General features: G+C 46.6%; 1 protein-coding gene across 1 annotated transcript in view; it reads left to right on the forward strand.

Moving 5' to 3' along the window:
- The window catches only part of ZFR2 (zinc finger RNA binding protein 2), a 379,518-nt gene extending 370,222 nt beyond the window's left edge, over window positions 1-9,296 (forward strand). Inside the window, exons 17-18 of the mRNA XM_077475662.1 lie at window positions 158-255; window positions 2,106-9,296. Of these exons, the coding sequence (XP_077331788.1) occupies window positions 158-255; window positions 2,106-2,285 (278 nt within the window). The 3' untranslated portion in view covers window positions 2,286-9,296. The remainder of the gene's footprint in view (window positions 1-157; window positions 256-2,105) is intronic.
- Window positions 9,297-23,294: the final 13,998 nt, after the last annotated feature.

Below are 23,294 nucleotides of genomic sequence, written 5' to 3' on the forward strand. Positions count from 1 at the left end.
ATACAGATTTAAAGTGGAAGATGCATGGATTTTTATACAGGGTTTGCAGGATAGGTAGGAAAAGGGGGGGGGGTACATTGAATACTTAGTACTAGCCTCTGCTGCCACTTTATCTTTAATGTTCAAATACTTTTCATTTGCTTGTATAATGATTTAGATGGTCCAGGGCTTCAAGATCCTTGTCAGGAGGAGCCATTCGATGTCTTGGAATCACTCACTAATCAAGAACGAGAAGATATCACTGCAAATGCACAGGTAATATAAAAAAGTCTACAGAACTGATGTATTCATTAATTGCTTTACATGCATGATATGGGTGTTCGTATAGGCTTTTCAGCCAGTAGTATGCAAATAAGGTAATGTATTTCATGCTTTTAGAGTAAGCGCAAAAGCTGTAAAATAGTTCAATCTGCCCTGCCTTTATGTATAACCCTGCTGTAAAAAAAACTAAAAGTTGTTTTGCTTATCCTGTCAGCAAGAATACATCTTAAAGCCAGGTTGTATTTAGGGAGCTAAAAGAACCCAGTATTGAACCTCACAGATCATTCCTTTTTTGCCCCTGTTCCAGAAAATACCCGTACACATGAAGTATTTCTAATGACATGGCTTAAAGAGGGAGTTCCGCCCGTTTTTTTTTTTTTTTTTTTTTTTCAAAAGTCAGCAGCTACAAATACTGCAGCTGCTGACTTTTAAAATATGGACACTCACCTGTCGAGTGCGCCTGCGATATCGGCACCCGAAGCCGATCTGTTGCTTGGCTCTCAAGTGCTGCCGCTGCCATCTTTTCTATAGGAATCAGGAAGTGAAGCCTTGCATGGGACCCGTGTGTTTCCCAGCAGGCAGCGGGGAACGGACAGGAAGTAGTGGGGTAAATATCCGCAGATTCTGCGGCTATCTATGCCCGGAAGTGAGTACAAATACCTGTATTGTACAGGCATCTGCACTCCCCCCTGCTTTAAACAAAGCCATTGATGAGAATTAAATATAAAGGCTTGCACTCCTGTTCTCATTTCAAAATACTTTCACCAACCTAGAACAAATTTGGAGATGAGGAATTCTAGGTTGGCCCAAATTAATTATTTAAAGTGAAAGTAAACATGAAGTTCTACTTTAAATACAAGTGAGTAATTCAACCCATTAGCACGCATAGCAGTTAAGATATCGGTTTCCGTTTTTTAGTACCTAGCATAAAATGGTTTTTTTTTTTTTTTTTGTTTAGCCTTTATATATTTTTTTATTACAGGTGTAATTTCAAGATGTAAGGGGGGTTATACAAAAGCGCAAAAAAGGAAAAAAATCATATTTGGAGATTTATGTGGATGGGACTAGTACTTGGGCAGGTTGGAATCTTACATTAGACATTTTTTTTCATCTCTGCTTATAAGTTCCTGAATACTACCTGCTGTTTTTGCAGGTGTAGTTTGTGCCATGGATACTTCGATTTGATAGTTAAAATGGTTGTAAACCCCTGTTATGAAATTCCAACTAAGCATGTATATCTGTAGTGTTTACTTTTCTCTCTTGAAAGCTTACAGTGTGGTTCCTCTGTTATCAGCATGAGTCACTTTTGAGATGTTTTCCCTGCACAAGATAAAATTTGTCAGAGAGGGAGATGAGCACATGGCTTGTCTATTCAGAATACAGCTCCGCATGTTCCTTCATTCCTCTGCCTATGGGGTTGGGGGGGGGGGGGTCTTTTTCCTCCAATTAGCTTTCACACTGTGTATAGGAGCTGTAACTTCAGTTATCCACCCCCTCCTCTGCACTCCTCACAGATGCATCATTTTATCACATATCTGCACTTTTAAAGGGTTTCAGACAAGAGAAGACTGCAAATAAACAAAACGTATGTAGGAGGATTTGTTTCATCTCTGTGTATCATCTGAGGCTATTCGCTTCACCGGGTATATATGAGGGTTTACAACCACTTTAATAAAAAGTTAACTTTCTTGTGATTCTAGTAGTAGGTAAAAGCCACTGTACAATCTTTCAGTGTGGAATAGACACATACGCCTCCTAGGAGGGAGGTTTTATTGTAAGTGGAATGAATCTTGTTTCTATTTGAAAACATTTCAAAATCTAACAAACAAATTTGTTCTTTTCAGCAAGCACTCAGAATGATATCATTTAGACAAATCCACAAGGTGCTGGATATGGAACCTCTGCGATCTACAAGACAAAGCAGACCAAATAGAAAGCGTCCACGGGACAATAGTGACTCTGGTTTAGTAGCAGAAAAGAAGGACAAGAAAGAAAATGTGGAAGATGTTGAAAAACCTAATTAGGATTTGTGTATGAACACCATGGTTTTATAATAGCAGCTCAAATAAAACGTAATAGGTGTTTCAGCACTTCTTCATTATAACATTTATTTTCCAGAGTACCAGTACATATTCAGCACCTTTCCTTCCAGTCGTGTGTACAGTTCAATGTTTGCCATACACAAATCTAATGGCATAGTTTTCTGTGTTGATATGTAACTTGGTATTGCCATATACGTAGCACTCTACATACTCTTCGGGAAGAAAGTTGTTATATAAGTATGCATATATGTTCTGCAGTAAACACACAGATTGTGAAGTTATGTATGCAAACATTTATCTGTAACACACAATACTAAAATTTGTAAAGACAATTTTCTCTTGAAATGTAAACTTTGATTTGTCAGCTTATTCAGTTTTCTTAGTCCACTGAAGGGCACAATAGTTCTTTCACCTTTTGGGTTATACTAGCACCTACAGGAGAATTGGAGCCTGACACAAAAAAAATCATAGGTCCTACTACAAACATTCCTCAGTGTTAGGCCGCATACACACGCGGGGACTGTTCGCTGAAACTGTCCGCTGAAACCAAGTTTCAGCGGACAGTCCGCTCGTGTGTGGGCTTTCAGCGGACAGTTTCAGCGAACAGTCCGCTGAACAAGGTTTTTCGGAAATTCCGAAAAACTGTCCGCTGAAACCTTGTTTCAGCGGACAGTCCCCACGAGTGTAGGCTTGTTCGTCAAACAAAGTTGCGCGCATGCTCAGAAAGGATTTTCACGCCGAAAGTTATAATGCAGTGTATAGGACGTCGTATTTTTCGTCCCGTCGTACGTGCCGTTCACGTCATCGCGCACGGTTTCAGCAAACTGTTCGTCCGTCGTGTGTGGCCATGTCCGTCCATGCTAATTTTGAGCGGACTGTTTGCCGAAACTGTTTGACGGACAAAGTTGGGCGAACAGTCCCCGCGTGTGTACGCGGCCTTATTCTGGTGTGCCAGGAGGATGGATGTCTTTTCTTCAGCTATGCATTTATCTGTAAAAGACTTATGTATATTATTATTTTTTTTGTTGGGGGACATAGCTCAGCTTTAGATAATTACAGACAGAGTATATTGCCACATGTAAGGGTAGGATGCTAGATGTATTAACAAGAGATGGCCCAGAGGATTGCCCCTGTTGGTGGCTAGAACCCCCACCATAGCTGTCGTGAACTCCGTTATTTGCCCAATGTCCAGACGTATAAGGCACAACATTTTCCTCTTGGATATCCTAAGCTCCTTTGTTTTTGTTTTTTTTGTCTACAAGCAGGTCGCTGCTGGGTGACAGGCCATATAATATAATTCCTGGTAGTCCTCCCACTTGTAGTTATCAATTGCAAGCAGGTACAGCTGCCACTGCCCAGTTTTGTGGAATTCGTTCTTCAGGGGGGCACATATGACTGATCAGCCTGCTGGTCTGTGACAGTGGCCCCCTTACAGGCCCGCAGCACCTCTTCTCCAGCTGATGGTGGTCTGCATTCACCATGGCACGTGGTTGTGGCCCCAAACGCTAATTGGTCATAGCCAGGACTAGTTCATCTAGTGCCCAGGGCAAATATGCCAAGCTGCGCCCTCCCCCCCTCAATTCATTATGTGCAAGCTTAAGGGATCCTACGCCGCAGTCGCTCACTTGTCAAAATCACTGCTGCTGTCACTACTTCTGCTTCCCTCAGCCTTGTAACAGAAGGAAGGCGCCCCCAACCCAACAGTAAACCAAGGCAACCCTCTGACATTCCCCCCCCCCCCCCCCCCCGTTTGTCACGGCCTTGCTCATAGCTGTGTTTTTGCTCTGTCTATTGGCAACCAAAGACTGCTGTAGTGGGCACTGAAAGAAGGAAGGGGCAGTCCTGTAGCACTCACTCCAGGTTTAAACTCTAGGCCTGTGGCTCTATATTCCTACATGGACAGCCAGTCAGGGACACTGCCTCTCCCACCACCTCCTTTTCTGTGTGGGTGTACGACCGCCTACTGCACCAGATCCATGGTATTGCTACACTCTGATCTATGCTAGCCTGCTAGTAGGACTGTTACCTTGACTTATATGCTGGATAGAGGTCAGAAAGATTCCAGTGAACCTGGTGTCTCCAGATTGGCCCCACAGGTCTTTTTGCCTTTTGCTAGTGCAGAATGGAGCAGCAGGTGGCCCTAGGCACAATTAAGGGTCAGTTGTCAGCGTTGATGGTTTTGTTGTAGTATTTGCTGTCCTAACTGCCACTTGTCTGCACCTTAATTCATATTGTAGCATCAGTTTGCAGATTGGTAAGGGGGCCACTTGCTCATCAGTGCATATATTTACCAGGTTTTTCAAGGTTGATGTGGCATCAGTTTGACTGGCCTGTATAATTTTATTTAAAGGATAAGATCACCTGATTTCCCCCCCCCCCCAGGACAGCGAGCAAGGGATCCTCTTCCCCACACCCACTGTCACAATTTGAAAAGAGCGCAGCTGTGCAGAGCTTCGCCCACATGGACCCATCATTCATGCACAGTTTCCTTTTAATGAATTCCTCAAGACAATGGCTGACGGCTTGTATTTCTCAAGGAACTATGAGAGCACTGGTGAGCACTCTCATTGTCTTTTGATCTTTCTGCTTTCAGGTAACTGCCCTTGCCTGTGCAAGGTACGGACAGACAGCTATGCTGAGAGTCTGCAGTAGCCTGAGGTTGCACCTGGGATCTACTGATCATGGATGCAATGCTCTACAGGCCCCTTAGAAAAAAAATACAAATAAATGCAGTTTTTTTTTAACCTGCAAAATAAGTGCATTTATTTTTCATAGTTATTAAGGTTGCATAAAGACACCAGTCCATCCATTTCAACCTGAGTGAGTGTCTACAATTGTCCCTATCCCTGTACATTGCACACTCACATTGGTCCCTACTCTCAATGAGCCCACAATCCAAGGTCCCCATTCATATACTAGGGCCAATTTTGGACAGAAGCCAATTAACCTACCTGCATATCTTTGGATTGTGGGAGGAAATCGGAATACCCGGAGGAAACCCCACACAGGCACAGGGAGAACATGCAAACTCCAGGCAGGTAGTGTCGTGGTTGGGATTCGAACCAGCAACCCTTCTTACTGCTAGGTGAGAGTGCTAACCACTACACCACTGTGCTGTGTAAATTTTTATTTTTATTTTTTTCAAAAGGTGAACTTATCTTTTAAAGAATAGTTTGTTAGTCTGATTTTTCATTCTATATTGTTCGCCCATTGTGGCACTGTTTGGGATGTCCTAGTCAGTGATCTAAGGCAGAGCTGTGTGCTCAAATAAGCAAAAAAGGCACAGCACCCATGCCTCTGTCATGCTAATGCCCATATGGGGTAATAATTTTGTTCTTGATACTTGCACTTCTGTGCCATCCAACTGAGTTGTCCACAGTTGTGGAGGGGATTTTCATAACCAGTAGGGTTTGTCAATGGGCTGTATTTTGAGTTTTAGTGCACCTTCCACCCTACTCGTGCAGACGTTGAGATACACAGCTCTGCTTTAGATAACCAACTGTATCAGGATAAAATGATTTTATGGTGAGTACAAAAATACTGCTTTTACTAGCTTCATCTTTTTCTTGTCCAAGATCTTCAATCAAGACTCTGCAGTGCTCTACTCGCTAGGAGATGATCTCTCCAGTTGCAGCAATCTGGTTCAACCAGCCTCAGCCTGGCTTTTGGAGGTCTATGCAGACTTGATTTTATATAGGAAGCTTTACAAACACTGTTCTGGTAAAAAAAAAAGTTAGCTGCAGAGCACTTTGTTTCCAGACCCTCTGGTATTACCTCAGCATGTGCCCTGTCTTTGAAGAATCACTTGTTAGGATGGTTAGGCCATGCATTGGGAACGACTTCAAATACATAGGTCGCTGGGTGCCTTTTGAAATCCCATTTTTCACAGCTGCAAACAAGTGCTGGTCCCAGTACTAGCCCTGCTAAACTCCTGCAAGCATTGTGGCATAATTAGACAACCTACAGAGAGAGACCAGTTCATGCAGGCTCTGTCGGATTGTGAGAGTTTGACTGTACTGGCATTTACAGGCGTTCAGATTGCCCCTGGACCTTCAGAAATAGTCACTGAAACTGGCTCATTGTTTGAAGTCACTGGAACAGGCCAGAGTGTTTCTCCCACAGGGCAAACTTCAAACTCTCTTCAGATCTCAAATTTAAGCTTTCTAGTCTAGGAGTCGTTCAACTCTCTGCTTTTGCTTGAGAGCTTTTTAGGCATTCCCATTTTGCCATTTTCAGTCCAGACATTTACAACGCAACATGCTTTTATCATGGGACAAATCAGACCCATCCCTGGACAGGCCAATTCATTTGTCATGGAAGACCAGGTTGTCACTGGCCAACAGTCACATACATGAACCATCGGAGAAATCAAAAGTCTTGCTATGCTAGGAGAGGTAGATCAACTCCTGTCCCGGGCAGAACTTTATATTCCAGCCTTGTCTACATCCAAGGTGTAGACAATTGGCAGGCAGACTTCCTCAGCTGGCACTGTCTGGAACTGGGGAGTGGTCCTTACTCTGAGATGTTCAGAAACTTGTGTCAAAGGTGTGGGAAATGGAGACCTTTTGACCTCCATGTTTAATAGTAAAGTCGGTAGGTTTGTTTCCAGGTACAGGGATCCTCTACCGGAAGCGGTGTATGTTCTGGTGGCATCTGTGGGATCATTACTTACTTGATGATCTATGCCTTTCTTTCCCTGAAACCTCTTTTTCATCTGCTTTGCATGATCAAGATGAAGGGCAATCTGGTGATCCTCTTTGCTCCAGGTTAGCCCAGGCAGATATGGACTCTGGGCTCTACAGATCATCCAGGTTTTCGTGCTCTAGGACGGATTTACAATACTCCTTCACGGTCACTGAATTTTGTCAGCATGGCTGTTGAAGTGTATCTCTGAATCTGATTTGTTATCCGACATGGAAGGCATATTTTACTTGTGAGCCACCCTGGTTTAACCTTCACTCTTCTATATTTTTTTCCCATAGGAATGCACTGTGTGATACCTTTGTTTTAATATGTTCCTAAAACATTCTTATTTTTCCTCCGTGTTCAATGTTTATAGGATTTGGGTCCCAATTGATGTCTTTTAGCATTGAGCACCGTTCAGAAAAGTAGGCTGTTTTTTAAGAAATGTAAGAGTTCTTTTGCTAACCTCATGCCTCCTTTTCCTTAGATGATTTATGCTAAATCGCTAGATCCCAAATTGTCCTGTACTGCCACATCTGAGATCAGACTTGGATCGTTCGTAATTAATAAAAGGGGTTCCTCCCTTTTCTATCAAGGCACGCTCTGCTAGATCTGTATGTGCTTTTTGGTTTCGGAATACTGTTTCCCAGCATTGCAAGGCTGCCACTTGCACTTGTGTTCACAAGTTCATTAAGTTCTATCAGGTGGTCATTGCAGTATCATTTTATGTAGGATTTATGTATAAATCCTGTACAATTATTATAATGTCAATTTCAGATGTTAGGACCTTCACCTGTTTAAGCTGCGGGCAGTCCCTGGTTCTCTGTAGTTCTTAAAGCGGAGGTCCACCCTAAAGTGGACCTTCCGCTCATTGGAACCCTCTGGCGCCACAATTGGCACCTTTCAGGGGGGTGGGGGGGTGCAGGTACCTGTACAGTACAGGTATCTGCACCCACTCCCGGCGTAGATTCTGCCGAAGGTACGCCCCTTTCCGAAGGTCCCCCGCTGCCTGCTGGGAAACACACGGATCCCAGAGACAGCGGGTACCATCCTTATTGCACGACTCGCACATGCGCAGTAGGGAACAGGGAAATGAAGCCGAAAGGCTCCACTTCCTGATTCCCATACCCAAGATGGCAGCGGCAGCACCCGAGAGACGATCGAGAGATCGGCTTCGGGTGCCGACATCGCGGTCGCGCTGGGCGGGTAAGTGTCATTATTTTAAAAGTCAGCAGCTGCAATATTTGTAGCTGCTGGCTTTTAAAAAAAAAACGGCGGACTCCCCTGTTAGCACTAGCTTTGTTGTGTTGCTCACCCCTCAGTTGGGCTGCTTTTTGACATACATATGGTGACATCCTGTGTCCCTAAATGGATGAAAAATAGGGTTTTTGGGTTCGCCATAAATCTTTTTATTGGAGTCCATTTAGCGACACGGGTCCCACCCTTCTGTGTTTATTTTCATGCTGTCAGTTCTACTTTCCAAAAAAATAAAACTGGGTCATGCTGGTCGTAAGAGGGGGCTGGCCTACAGGGTTTTTGTTTTGTTTTTTGAGAGTACCAAATCCTCCTGTAGGCAGCAGCATACCGTGAAGGTGACATTTTTCCTGTGCCCTTAAATGGACAGTGAGTATAGAAATCTATTTTTCTCTTTTTTTGAACAATGTTTTGTAAAAAATTAAATTAGACATATTACATCTATTCCCCATTTCTAAGCCAATCCTTTATAATAGTATATATGCATACATTGGAATAATGCCAAATAATATTGATCATACAACCACTCGCTTGTATCACTATAGGAAATATGCATACAATTTGTTTGGAAACACTGATTATACATTTTAACAGGGAAATTAATCCATAGAGCCAATACCTAGAGTTTTGAATCTATCCAAGCAAATGTTAGTTAATATAAAGGTGTTTACTGTGTATTGGGTAATTTACAGTCTGTTGCTTAATTAGTTTTGTTTTTACAGTGTGCCCTGCTATTACATAGTATACTGAATTGTTTTAATTTTTCTTGACTTTATTAAAATTAAATTGTTCAGTACTGTATTTTATTCAAGTAGTATGCATAGAACTTTACTCCCTTCAGCTTCTAGTAGCAGAAAAAGGAGACATTAAAGTTCAGTTTAGGAGCACTTTAGGAATACATGAACACAACTTTTACAAAAATGAACATTCAGAAGCCCTTAGATTAAAAATCAACTGGTTGTGTGCTCTTGGTTCAGCCTATGCTGTGGTCAAGAGACCACTATGTTTATGTGTGCCTTGGAGGTTAATAAAATTGACTTGTGTCATGAAGCAAAACACTTGCATGAGAGACCTTTGATAAAGCCTTTTATTACAAGTGGTATATTTCCTATTCGTTCCAACACAGAATGCATTCATCTTCATTGCAATTTGTCTCAGCCCCACTAGTGAGAGAATAATTCCTATATGAGGCTGCTTGCATGGGCTCTTTGTACCTTGACAATATCTGTTTTAAAGGGTTGGGTGATTTTCTAATGAACATACATTATATTGCCAAAAGTATTGCGACACCTGCCTTTAAACACACATGAAATTTAATGGCATCCCAGTCTTAGTCTGTAGGGTTCAATATTGAGTTGGCCCACCCTTTGCAGCTATAACGGCTTCAATTATTCTGGGAATGCTGTCCACAAGGTTTAGGAGTGTGTCTATGGGAATGTATGACCGTTCTTCCAAAAGCACATTTGTGAGGTCAGGCACTGATGTTGGACGAGAAGGCATGCCTTGCAGTCTCCGCTCTAATTCTTCCCAAAGATGTTATATCGGGTTGAGGTCAGGACTCTGCGCAGCTGTTATAGCTGCAAAGGGTGGGCCAACTCAATATTGAACTCTACGGACTAAGACTGGAATGCTATTAAAATTCATGTGCGTGTGATAAAATAAAAAATGTAAAATGCAAACAATTTTTTGTTATAGCAAATTAAATTAGAGAGAGGGAGGATGAGAAAAAGGGGAGAGAGGGGTGTGGGGTAAGGGAGGGAGGATGAGAGAGAGGATGAGCATGTGTGGAAGTGACAGCAACACAGCCCGGCCAAGGCATGTGACCGAAGGCACAGAATACAGAAGGAAGACCGGGTGAAGATGGAAGCACCCGGTACCCACCGGATTGATCACAGTGCAGCACTGGAGGGCTCAGTCTGACAGGTAAGTGTACTCTAATGTGCTAATATGCTGTGCATACTAGTACATTTTGGCATAACCTACCTCAGGGCCTCTAAAAATAGTAATGTAAAATTTACTACCACTTTAATTTCATGGAGTCGTCTACTGACCCGGTGGCCCTTGACCAGAATAAAATAAAAAATATTTTCAGGGACACTTTTTTTTTTTTTTATCAGTGGTATATTTAGACATCCCCTATGCTCCTCTATACATCACAATAGTACAGTAGAAATTAAGCCAATTAAGCAGAGACCAGCCATAGTTGATCTATGTATGGGCTATCCGATTGTAAATATATTAATCGACTTGAGTACAACCAGCTTGTCAGGTTTTTCCCAACGCAATCAGTGCTGCCAGCTATAGTTGGAAACACTGATCATTGTATTCTGTGGGTTGGGAAGGCTCTCCACTGGCAGAACACAATAACCCTGCGGGAGTGATTCCCCCATCCACAGGTCAGCAGATGAGGGTGTGTGGGGATAGGCAGGGGAGAGAGAGAGGTCTGTCAGCAGGGGGGTGTGAGATGGTCATGGAGGGATATCAATCAGCAGGTGGGGGGGAGGAGTAATTGGGAGTGATATCTTTTGGAGTAGGGTCTGACATCTGCAGGTTGGGAAATGGTCACCTGTGATATAAGTTGAAGGGAGGTGGCTAACATGGGGAGGGAGTGACCTGGTTGGTGATGATGTGTTTCAAGTTTCTTTCACATTTGCGGTAATGCTTACTGCCCTCTTAAAAGTGATCTGTGGTGTATTGCTTTTCAATGAGTGGTATAGCAGCAGCCGACAGGCGTTCATGAGATGCTACTGCCGCCTCCTTTTTTTTTTTTTTTTACATTGCTGAATGGTAGTTTTACATTGTTGGACTATATTGCCACTGTGAGCGAGTTTGGCTTGCAGTTGCAGAGTGGCCCCATGAAAATCAATAGGTGAGTTTGACAGGCGGTGCTGCCTATCAAACAAATTCTGCAGGCTCCAAGCTGTCCAATGAACTCAGTCCCTCGGACAAGAAGTGAGAAGAGGCACTGTGAGCTCATCCTCAGTCTGCTGCAGAGTGTGCCAGCTTGTATTTAAACTGGCCGCTCTGTATGTACTGTAGCTTCTGACTGGCTGCACAAGGAGCCCCTTATCTCCGAAACCATAGATGATAGGAAACCCAAATTTTGACCAATGGGTGAGTAGCTCAACCCCCCCAAATCTATGTGACCCCTGGTCGATGAGCCACAACCCTTGAAGTCGATCGCTTTTTCTCTTATATTCACCGACCGACACAGCTCCTCTCTGTAACAAAATGGGTTGTCAGCCCTATCACTGGAGATTACTAGGAAAAATTGTAACACAACACTTCAGAACTCTTAGTTCTGCCCAGGGGGGCGGGACCTAGGCTGCAACCCCCACAGCCTGCCCTAGCAGACTCAGTTTTATTTTGCCTAGTGAAGGAGATAGACCTAGGAACCCCCTTTTGATGCAGAAGCTTGGCTTTTTGTGCAAGATGAATGATCCTGTGATCTTCTATCAACAGCCGGCTGGGTGACAGGCTGGTTCACTTATCCTTGTAGTCTCCCCAGTCCAGCCATCGAGCGTGTGCAGGTCGCAGCTACGGCTTGGCAGGCCACGACATACCTCAGCTCCAGAGGGGGTCGTGAGCTTTATTCTCCGGGGGCATACATATGACTGGGCTACTGATGTCTGCGTCACAGTATGCCAAGCCAGTAGTCTTCCCTGTACCGATCAGGAGTTGACTACCATGGAATGTCCCCCAGCTCTTCAGGACTGGTAAGTACAGCTCTCCCTGTCTCGGCAGGTTGGAGCAGCTGGGCATTCCCTGGGAGGTCGATTCGGGGGGGCCCCCTCTCTTCTCTCCCCTGTCCCTAACTCCCCTCCTTTCCCCCCTCACGGGGGGGCTGTACATGTGCTGAGCGATGTGTGTGTGTGCCCTGGGCTCTCACCTGGGGGTTTAGCTGTACTGGGTGCCTGGGTCCTGCAGCTTAGTCCCGCTGGATGCCTGCCTAGTCTGCCCTGTGTTGGTGCAGCACTTTGTCTGCCGCATCTTTTCTCTAGGCTCTCATAGCGCTGATCGGCGGCCATTTTAATTATGGGAAAGGGTCAGACATGCTTCTGGCTTCAAGCGGCCATTTTCCTAGTGATTCTCTAGTAGAACACTGGTGGCCATTTTCTTGTAGCCGGACTGCGTTTTTTGTGCTCTAGCAGCAGCCCCTGTGCCCTCAGCTTCCTGTTTGGTCATCACAGAGCGCTGGGAGGTCCTGTGATTCTGAACATGTGTGTCAGATCGCTCACCAATCGTGCGACCGGCCAGCCACGACACAGTTTTGCTATCTCTGGGAGCGCTGGGGATCGTCAGGCACTGCTGTAATACAGCGCGGAACTGCCCAGGGTGGTGAGTCCCTTGGGTTAGAGCCCCTTAGCGGCAGCAGGAGGGTGGGACTGTCACTGTCCTAAGTCCCCTTCGGGTGACAGACAGGTTAGGGTCAGCATGGCTTCAGAAACTGGTGTTTCTTCCCCCAAAATTCAGGCAATTGCAACCGGGTCACCTGCAGACTGCACGGTCCCTATGGACACCCTTACGGCGGTCCTCAATTCATTCGTTGCCAAGATAGAGGCGGTACGTGGGAAGAAAGGTGCTAAAAAGTGCCCACCCCCACCCCCGTCGTCTGGGGAGAGCTCTGAAACAGACTCGGGTCCCGCTGAGGCCGGTGACCCCCGCTCTGTCTTGTCAGATGGCGCTGACCAGGACCGTTCGGACAGTGAGGATGAGTCCCCATCTGGGTCCGTGCGTGACAAATCGCTAGTTGGAGCACTTATCACAGCTGCGTGTGATACCCTGAAGATTCAGGAGCCAGCGGATCCCTCTGCTGATGTACCGGTCCCTTTTGGGTCCCGCAAGCCAGCACGTTCATCTAAGGTGTTCCCGTACCTGACTTATTTTGATAAGTTCATTTACAAGGAATGAGGTCGCCCGCAACGGACTTTTGCGGTCCCCAAATACATGGCGGTGCGTTACCCCTTTGAGGAAAGCCTTCTCAAAAAGTGGTCGGCTCCTCCGGTCGTGGACCCCCCAGTATCCAGGTTAAATAAAGTAACCACGATCCCGGTTGAGGGGACTCCTGCATTCAAGGATCCCACGAACAGGAAGGCCAAGGCGGTGGCTTGTTCCTTGTTTACGGTTGTGGGGTCAGCCATGCGACCTGTACTGGCATCCTCACTGGTGTCGCAGACACTGACTGAATAGGCAAAACTTTTGCACCGCAAATTGGGAGAGCAACAGGCCTCCCCTGTCTGCGTGGAACTAGCAGACCAACTAGTGCATGGCCTTAAGTACGTTTGTGATGCGGCCCTGAATACTCTCCCTCTGTTATCCAGGGCTTCAGTGTCAACTGAGGCGCCTGATTTGGCTAAAATGCTGGTCTGCTGACCAGGCATCCAAGAAAGCCCTGGCGGATCTTCTTTTCCTTGGCGATCAGCTCTTTGGAGCCTTGTTAGATGACATTATTAAAAATGCCACTGGTGGTAAGAGTACTCTACACCCATAGGCCAGGAAGGCTAACATCCGCTCACATGCGGCTTTTTCGTCCGCCCGGTGTTTCGACAAAACGTCCCCAGCCACGGACAGTCAAAAACGTTCCTGGAACCGTAAGCCTGTGAACAAAAGTGCTACCACATGAAGGTTTGCCCCCACCCATGTCTCGAGTGGGGGGGGGGCCGCCTTCGGCAGTTTGCAGCCCGGTGCTCCTCCCGGTTATCCGACCAGTGGGTCTGCGATCTGATTTCCACAGGCTACAAGATAGTTTCTCTCTTGGCCGCCAAACAGATTCTTCCCCTCCAGCATACCTGTGTCCCAGGTTCGCCGGGAGGCCCTGTTGGGGGCGGTAAGGGATTTTCAGAATCGTGGGGTGATTGTACCGGAGCCGGAACGTTTCCAGGGATTCTACTCAGGAAGGAGTACGTCCAATCTTGGACTTGAAAGCCCTCAATCACTTTCGTGGGCTACCTGGACGATCTCCTCCTGAGAGCATCTTCCACCTCAGAATTAGGAGGATGTGGCGATCACCATGTAGACCCTGCAAGAATTTGGGTTGCTGTTGAACCTAAAGAAGTCGGTGATTGTGCCGACCCAGCGTCTGGAGTACCTAGGTTTGCTGTTGGACTCCAGGGAAGCGAGAGTTTTTCTCCCTTTAGACAAATTGCAGACTCTCAGAGCCATGGTGAAACCGCTGATGAACCGCAAGTGGTCGTCGCTACGGTTTTGCATGCGAGTACTGGGGCTCATGGTAGCCTCTTTCGAGGCAGTCCCTTACGCCCAGTTCCACACCAGAGTACTGCAGAAGGAGATCTTGTTAAAATGGGACAAGTCTCAGTTGTCCCTGGATCGTTAGATCCAGGTGAGCCAACCAGTCAGGGACTCTCTGATCTGGTGGTTGAGGTCCCCGGTGATTCAGTCTGGAAAAATCGTGCCTTCCTCTGAAGTGGACGGTGGTCACTACAGATGCCAGTCTATCCAGCTGGGGTGAAGTGATGGGGGTTCAGTCGACTCAGGGTTCAGTCGACTCAGGGCCTCTGGTCGACGGTAGAATCCGAGTTGCCGATAAATCTGCTCGAATTGAGATCGATCAGGCTGTGTCTCTGCACGTGGTGGGTAAGTCTTCAAGGGCGTCCGATCAGGATTCAGTCGGACAACGCCACAGCGGTGGCATACATAAATCACCAAGGGGGGGACGAGAAGCGCAGCCACTGCTCGAGAGGTCGCTCACATACTTCAGTGGGCAGAGTGACACGTTCCGGCCCTGTCGTCCATTTGCATCCCGGGTGTGGAAAACTAGCAGGCGGATTATCTGAGTCGGCAGATGCTGAACCCAGGAGAATGGGCATTGCATCTGGAGACATTCAGGCTGCTGTGCCTGAAGTGGGAAACACTAGATGTGGATCTATCGGCCTCCCGTCTCAATCGGAAGGTGCCAAGATTCGTGTCCAGGACAAGAGATCCATGGGTAGACGCGCTGGTGCCCCCATGGGATCATTATCAGCTGATCTACGCCTTTCCTCCACTGAAATTATTGCCACGTCTGCTTTGCAGAGTGGAAGCCGAGGGGATCCCAGTGATACTGGATGCCCCAGATTGGCCTCAGCGTCCCTGGTGCATCTGGTGACAGACGCTCCCTGGCGACTGCCGTTGCGAGAGGATCTTCTGTCTCAAGGTCCGATTTTTTTTTTATTTATTTTTTTCATCCTGCTTTACCATCGCTGGCTTTAACGACATGGCTGTTGAGAGCCAGGTGTTGAGGAACCGGGTCTGTCGGACTCTGTGATTCCAACCATGTTGAGGGCACGGAAATCTTCTAGGAAGATATACCATCGTACCTGGAAGGCTTACATCTCCATGTGTGAGGAGAATGGTTGGCATCCGCGTTCCTTTTCCATAGCAAGGATCCTGCTGTTTCTCCAGTGAGGAGTAGACCAGAGATTGGCATTGCGCACCATCAAGGGGCAGATCTCAGCCCTGGCTGTCTTTTTTTTCAACGACCTCTGGCATCGCACTCCTTAGTGGGTACTTTCATTCAGGGGGTACGACATGTAGTCCCTCCGGTGCGCCCACCGTTACCCCCATGGGATTTGAACCTGGTGTTGTCGGCGCTTCAAAAACCGCCGTTTGAAAATATCAGGGAGATTCCCCTGTTGACTCTTTCCCAGAAAGTGGTTTTTCTAGTGGCCATTACTTCGGGCAGGAGGGTTTCGGAATTGGCGGCCTTGTCTTGCAAGTCGCCCTATCTGGTCATCCACAGGGATAAGGTGGCGTTGCGTCCGCAACCATCTTTTCTACCGAAGGTGGTCTCGGCTTTTCATATCAATGAGGACATTGTATTACCATCGTTGTGTCCTAAGCCGAAGCACCCCAAAGAGGTGGCCCTTCACGCTCTCAACGTGTTTAGGGCTCTGAAGGTGTATTTGTCTGCCACGGCTCCCTTTCGGAAGTCAGACTCACTGTTTGTTTCGGTGGCTGGTCCAAAGAAGGGTATGGCGATCTCGTCGGCCACCATTTCCAGGTGGATCAGACAGATTGTAGTACAGGCCTACACCTTGAAGGGGCAGGTGCCCGCTTTCCGGTCACGGGCCACTCTACAAGGGCAATCGGAATGTCTTGGGCCTTCCGACACCAATCGTCGGTCGCTCAGGTGTGTAAGGCGGCGACCTGGTCGTCTGTCCATACGTTTACCAAGTTCTACAAGGTAGACGTCAGTGCATCGGCTGATGCCTGTTTTGCTCACAAAGTTTTGCAGGCGGCCGTGTAGTTGCAATTTTATATGCAAACTTTCTTTTTCCTGGTTTTTCAATAAAAACGCAGTACTGTTGTGTTTATGCACCGTTGCATTACTTCCGCGATGTTGCGGTCTTGGGGATCACTCCTGTTGAGGGTACCCAGTTATATGGTGGTGGTTTTCCACACACTGCTGTTTTTTTGTGGGTTTAGTTTCACTAGTTCCCACTTGCAATGGTGGATGAAGTTTTTATGCTGTTTTTCCCACCCCTCATTTGGCACTGCTTGGGCACGTCCCATTTTGTTACAGAGAGGAGCTGTGTCGATCGGTGAATATAAGAGATAACAGGATTTTTTTTCTACTCACCGTAAAATCCTTTTCTCTGTAATTCACCAACCGACACAACACCTGCCCCTCCTTTTCCTCTTTGTTATACTGCTTATTGACGTACTGAGTCTGCTAGGGCAGGCTGTGGAGATTATAGCCTAGGGACTGCCCCCTGGGCAGAACTAAGAGTTCTGAAGTGTTGTGTTACAACTTTGCCTAGTAATCTCCAGTGATGGGGCTGGCAACCCATTTTGTTACAGAGAGGAGCTGTGTCGGTCTGTGAATTACAGAGAAAAAGGATTTTACGGTGAGTACAAAAAAACGGAAAATTTATATCAAATACTTACCGTAATTTTCCTTTCCTGATAGGCTCCATGGCAGCATACGTGTGGGTAGCCCCGCCTCCACGATTACCCAATAGGACCCAACTCCCATAAATCTTTGCTCCCGGCTACTATCAGTGTTCCGTAACTAGCCAACTCCAGACATTTGGGAGGGAACTCCTGCTGCCATAGAGCCTATCAGGAAAGGAAAATTACGGTAAGTATTTGATATAAATTTTCCATTTTCCTGAAAGGCTCCATGGCAGCATACGTGTGGGGAAATAACTCGCCAAACACACCCGGGTGGGCAAAATGTCGAGCAAAGAACAAAAGTTTATTTAGCATCGTCAACCGACAAAACTTGCAAACCAAAATTAACAGAAGACAGAGCCGCTGGCTCTACACAGTAATGAGAAACAAAGGTATTAATGGAAGACCAAGAGGCTGCTCTGCAAATAACTTCAGGCGCCACATGACGAGAAGCTGCCCACGACGTTGAAATACTCCGTGTTGAATGAGCCGTTAATGCCTCAGGAGGAGCCAAGCCCTTTGCTCTGTATGCCCTCTGAATGATCTAGGTAGAGATAGATCTAGCCGAAGCTCGCAATCCTTTATTCTTGCCATGAGGGAGAACAAGAAGAAATTTTGTTTGTCTAAAAGGAGCTGTGACTTCCAAATATTGTTTAAGCGCGTGTCCTACGTCCAGAGGATGAACATCCTGACTCTGAGTTTTTGAAAGTGGGAAGCACAATTTCCTGATTCTCATGGAAGACCGAGGTTACTTTGGGATTCGATCCCAACATGGGAATCAATACTGCCCTGTCTGGAAAGAAAGTCAGAAAAGGTTCCTCCGAACCTAGATTCCTAATCTCAGAAACTCTCTTGGCTGAGGTTATAGCTACCAAGAAGATGGTCTTGAGAGTGAGATCCCTTATGGACAGAGGCTCTGTAGAATCCTTTCCAAGGATTGAAAGAAAATCCAGCACTAAAGGGAGGTCCCATTTAGGAAACCTTGGTTTTCTTTGGGGTCTGAGCCTGATAGCTCCCTTGAAGAATTGTCGTACCAGGGCATGGTTTGCCCAGGAAATACCCGTAAAGGCTGAAATAGCCGACACTTGGACTCTCAATGAACTGATAGCTAAAGGTAAATCAAGGCCTGTTTGGAGAAAGCTTAGTATGTCTTGTACTGTTGGAGAACTGCAAGAATTTTCTCTGGAGGACATATGGGCTGAAAACTTGGACCATATGCGCTCATATACCCTATTAGTACTCCCGCGTCTGGAATTGAGAAGGGTTGGAATGACTTCTTCCGGACAACCAAGAGCTTCTAGCCTTTCCCTCTCAAAAACCATACCTTGAGGTGCAGACATGATGGGCATGGATGTAACCTTGTGCCTTGAGATAGGAAATCCGGCCTGAGAGGCAGGGGAACTGGCTCTTGATAACTGAGGAGCAGCAGTAGAGGGAACCAAGGTCTGTTGGGCCAGAATGGAATCACTGCGAGAATCTCCACCTTCTCTGTCCTGAGCCTCCGAAGGAACTGCAGGATCACCGAAACTGGAGGGAAGGCATAAGCTGTCTGAAACTTCCAATGTTCTGTGAGGGCATCTATCCCATATGCCTGAGGATCCCTGAACCTTGAGTAATATTTCGGAAGCTTCCGATTGCCCGGGGAAGCGTATAAATCGACTTCCAGGGACAATCCTAAGGTCAGGAGCCAATCGAATACTTCCCCGTGTAGGGACCATTCGTTGTTGTCCAACTCGACACGCGATAGGAAGTCCGCCTGAACATTCTGCACCCCTGGGATGTAGACTGCAGAAAGGTTGGACAAATTCTTCTGAGCCCAATTCATTATCGGCTCCATCTCCTGTAACAGGGACCAGCTGCGAGTTCCCCCTTGCTTCTTTACGTAAGTCACTGCGGTTGTGTTGTCCAACCTTAGCATGACCGAGGCATTCGCTGTCAGATGGTGGAATGACCGAAGCGCCTGGAAGGCCGCTCTTAGCTCCAGAACATTGGAGACGATTTTTTGTGATGGAAATGTCCACCTGCCCTGAGCGACATCCGAAAGGCAGTGAGCACCCCATCCTCGGTTGCTGGCATCTGAAGTTACCGTGACCCATGAGATGGGAATGATCGAATGGTGGTTGCGCAGGTTCTTCCCCTGTAGCCACCAAAGAAGAGACGTCCTCATGGCTGGAGTGAGGAATATGCGCTGTGTCTGGCTGGATAAGTCCCACTGTTGTAGAAACCCCTCCTGAAAGGGACGAGTGTGCCACTGGGCCAACTTTACCATGGGACTGGTGGCTGACATTGTGCCAATCACCTTCAGACATTGGAGAGCCGAGAGATGGGATGATGTAAGGGCTGCATGAATCCTGTCTCGTATGACTCCAACCTTCTCTTCTGGAAGGGCGATAGTACCTTCCACTGTGTTGAACTGCGCCCTTAGGAAAACAAGAGACTGAGTTGGATCTAGGTGACTCTTCTCTAAGTTCAGAAGCCACCCGAACTCCTGTAGAGTGGAGATGACTAGGTCTTTGTGTTCCAAGAGCTGCTCTCTGTTCAGGGATAGCAGAAGAAGGTCGTCGAGATAGTGGTGGAGACGAACACCTTTGACTCTGAGAAAGGCCACAACTGCCAAAAGGACTTTGGAGAAAACCCGTGGGGACGTTGTTAACCCAAAGGGAAGACATGTAAATTGAAGATGTTGATTGCCTACCGCAAAGCGGAGGTACTGTTGAAACTCCTTTGCCACGGGGACATGGAAGTAAGCGTCCTTCAAGTCGACTGATATCATCCAGTCCCCCAGATACACTGACTGCTGAATGGTAAGCAGAGATTCCATCTTGAACTTCTCTTTGCGAATTAAGGAATTGAGATGGGTCAAATCTATTACCGGCCTCCATGTGCCGTTTTTCTTTTGAACCAGAAACAGAGGGGAATACATGCCCTCTCCACGTTCTTCTTCTGGAACGGGAACGGCTGCGCCTTGATCCAGTAAAGAGTTCACGTAGGTCAATAGGACTTGTTTCTTCTCTTTTGATTCTGGAAGATTTGTGGGAATAAATCTTAGCCTTGGGGTGCTGATAAAACCCCACTTGTGACCTGAGGAAACTGTTTTTACTGTCCAAAAATCCCGAATTGAGGCCGCCCAAACATGCCTGAAGTGGAGAAGACGAGCCCCCACCTGACAAGTTTGAGCGGGCTCAATTTCAAAAGGATTTTGCGGAATCCTGCTTGCCAGACGAACCCCCTTTTGAGGTATTTTTGAAAGAAGACTGCCTGGATCTCCATGACCTTGAGAATTCTCGACCAGGTCTATAGCTCCGCGCCTCCCTGGCACGATCAGGGCCTTGTCTTCTAGGAAATGGACGCTTTTGATTTTGAAGACGTCTGTCCTGGGGATGAAACCCAGATTTCCAACCTGTAGCCCGGGATATGGCAGTATCCAGCTTGTTACCAAACAAAGATGACCCTTCAAAAGGAATATGGCACCAGGCCTGTTTGGATGCTGGATCCGCCAGCCATGGACGGAGCCATAACGCACGGCGTGCTGAGACCGCTGCTAACATATCCCGAGATATCAGGCGAATAACATCAATAGATGCCTCCCCCAAAAAGGCAGACGCCATCCTGATTTCTTTGGCTGTTTCAATAGAAATACCCCTCAGGAATTCTTCTACGGAATCAGCCCAGGATTCTATGGCCTTAGATACTGCTGCCATTGCAAGCACTGGTTTGCAAGCCATTCCAGAAGTCAGGTATATCCTTTTAAGGTCTGAATCGATCCGCCTTTCCAAAGGATCTTTAAAAGATACCGTATCCTCTAAAGGTAGGGTTACATATCTCACCAAACGCATGAGCGCTGCATCCACCAGTGGTGCTGACTCCAGGTGCTTCACATCCTCTTCTTTAAAAGGGTATAACTTCAGGATTTTTGACTGCATGGAACCCTTTTTATCCATCTTGCTCCATTCCTCGGTGATAATGTCACCCAACTCTGAAAGGAAAGGAAAATATTGTCGCTCCTTATTGAGCTGTTTAAAGAATTTTCTCTGCTTTGGTGGGGAAGTAACAGGGTCTTCCCACTTCAGAGCCTCCCTCACTGCTTTGACCAATGAAGGCACCAGTCCATAGTCAAATCCTAAGCCAGGATCCTCACAGTTAGATTCACTGTCTGAGATAGGAGCAGATAGGCGACTTGGTTGAGAGGATTCCCATGTCTCCTGCAATAGGTTCTCTCCGGTTGGAGGAGCCAATAATTCTGACGGGGATTCACACAGCTGTAGAGCGTCCCTCTCCTGCAAGGACTCCTTCACAACCCGTCTTACTAATGACTCCAAACGCTGGTCTGCACCATCCCTTTCATCTGCAGCTTTGGAGAAGCAGTGATCGCATAAGGATTTGTCTGATGGAACAGGCATCCTGCACCCCCAGCATGATTTTTCCGTATGCCTGCTGGAGTGAGCCGCAGGGGGGGAGAATAATTCTTGTCACGCTGTTCAGACCTTGACCTATGCTGGCTAGACCTTGAGGAGGATTTATGGCGGTGTGATCTTGATGATCCACTGCGTCTAGAGGTATTAGGCTGTGGATCAGACCCAGAAGGGCTGTAAAGATGAAACAGACAGAGAGAAAAAGATACACAGTCAATCCTACCTATGCCAAAAACTCTCCATTATATAAAAAACATGAATACTAGCAACCTACCTAACATGAGCGGGCTGGCCACTAGGAGGCAGTAAGGCTTCCATATTCCAAAATAAACCAACAGTTTTAAGAAATACTGCAACCAAAGAGAAAAAATAAAAATACATTTTTTTTTTTTTTTTAAAGTAAGCATTTCCCTAGCCTAAGGGACATGCTCTTACCTTAAACCGCCGCACTGACAGCCCCGGGAAGTCGCTGCGACCACTGCAAACATTCCCAGGATTCTGACAGCTTCCAAAGGCTTTTAAATTTGGCGCCCGTGACGTCATTGCCGACGTCAGACGCGAGGCGCTCGCGCGCATGCGTGGGAACCAAGCCTCGGTCTCATACCGGGTTCGCACATGCGCAGAACGCCTGCATAACCCAGAAGTAGGAGAGAGGTTTGCTGGAACGCGGAAGTGACCGCAAACAGCATAGAGGAGACCGCTAGACAAACAAAAGGAGAAAATACACACAAATACAATGCTGCCATGGATAGACAAAAGGCTCACCACTCCACCACACACGCCGCACCTCCAAGCAGATAATGGTCACCCATAGCAACGGGACACAGACCGTGCGCACTCAGGTAGGAAATCCTTTCTTCAGCGCTACTCTGCAAATACACTCCATACCCTGCTTAACAGTCAGGGCCTATCGGAGGAAAAATTCTCAGTCAATCAGCCAATCGATCGTCGTGAAGTTTTGTTTCCAGGAAAGAAACCATCTGGTCCTACTGGGGAGGACAAAAAAGGAACACTGATAGTAGCCGGGAGCAAAGATTTATGGGAGTTGGGTCCTATTGGGTAATCGTGGAGGCGGGGCTACCCACACGTATGCTGCCATGGAGCCTTTCAGGAAATACTATTTTTTTTTAAATAGGCCTTTCTTAAGGTAAGGGGCCTGGAGCTGCAGCTCCAATAGCCCTTATGTTAATCTGGCCCTGAAAGGCAGGCATCCCAATACCTTTGGTAATATAGTGTATATACGTATGGGAAACTGAGACACCAATGTGGACTGCATATTTACAAATCAAAAATACAAATACAGTCACTATCTAGCTAGTGGAATGAGATGTCAATATTCCCATGGGGAAACAGCTGGTGCTAATAAAACAATTGACATCCCATTCCACATTTAACCCCATGGGGGAGAAACATTTCAATTCATAAAGCCACCTCATTTTTTGTTTGGAAATTTCCCTGGTTTGGTGGCATCCCCTCCAATCGGGTTTAAGTTTTGCAATGCCAGTGAATTTTAAAGAACTGGGGTCACTGTTGTGGCAAGTTCTATAATGGGAGCATAAGCTGTGATGTTTGTATTCCTTCCTAATATTGTAGACATGTTCTCTTAACCTGTCTTGTAATTTCCTGGCGGTCCTGCCAAATATATTGTTTTTTTAGCAGGATAACTTAGAGGTATACTACATGTGTCGATTCACAAGAATCAATTTGGTATTCTCTACCTGTAACAGTAGAGGAAAAATGGGTGATCTTT

Source organism: Lithobates pipiens, unplaced genomic scaffold (assembly GCF_037356315.1).
Source record: "Lithobates pipiens isolate NorthernLeopardFrog02 unplaced genomic scaffold, aLitPip1_a1.2 Scaffold_13, whole genome shotgun sequence".
Lineage (NCBI taxonomy): Eukaryota > Metazoa > Chordata > Amphibia > Anura > Ranidae > Lithobates > Lithobates pipiens.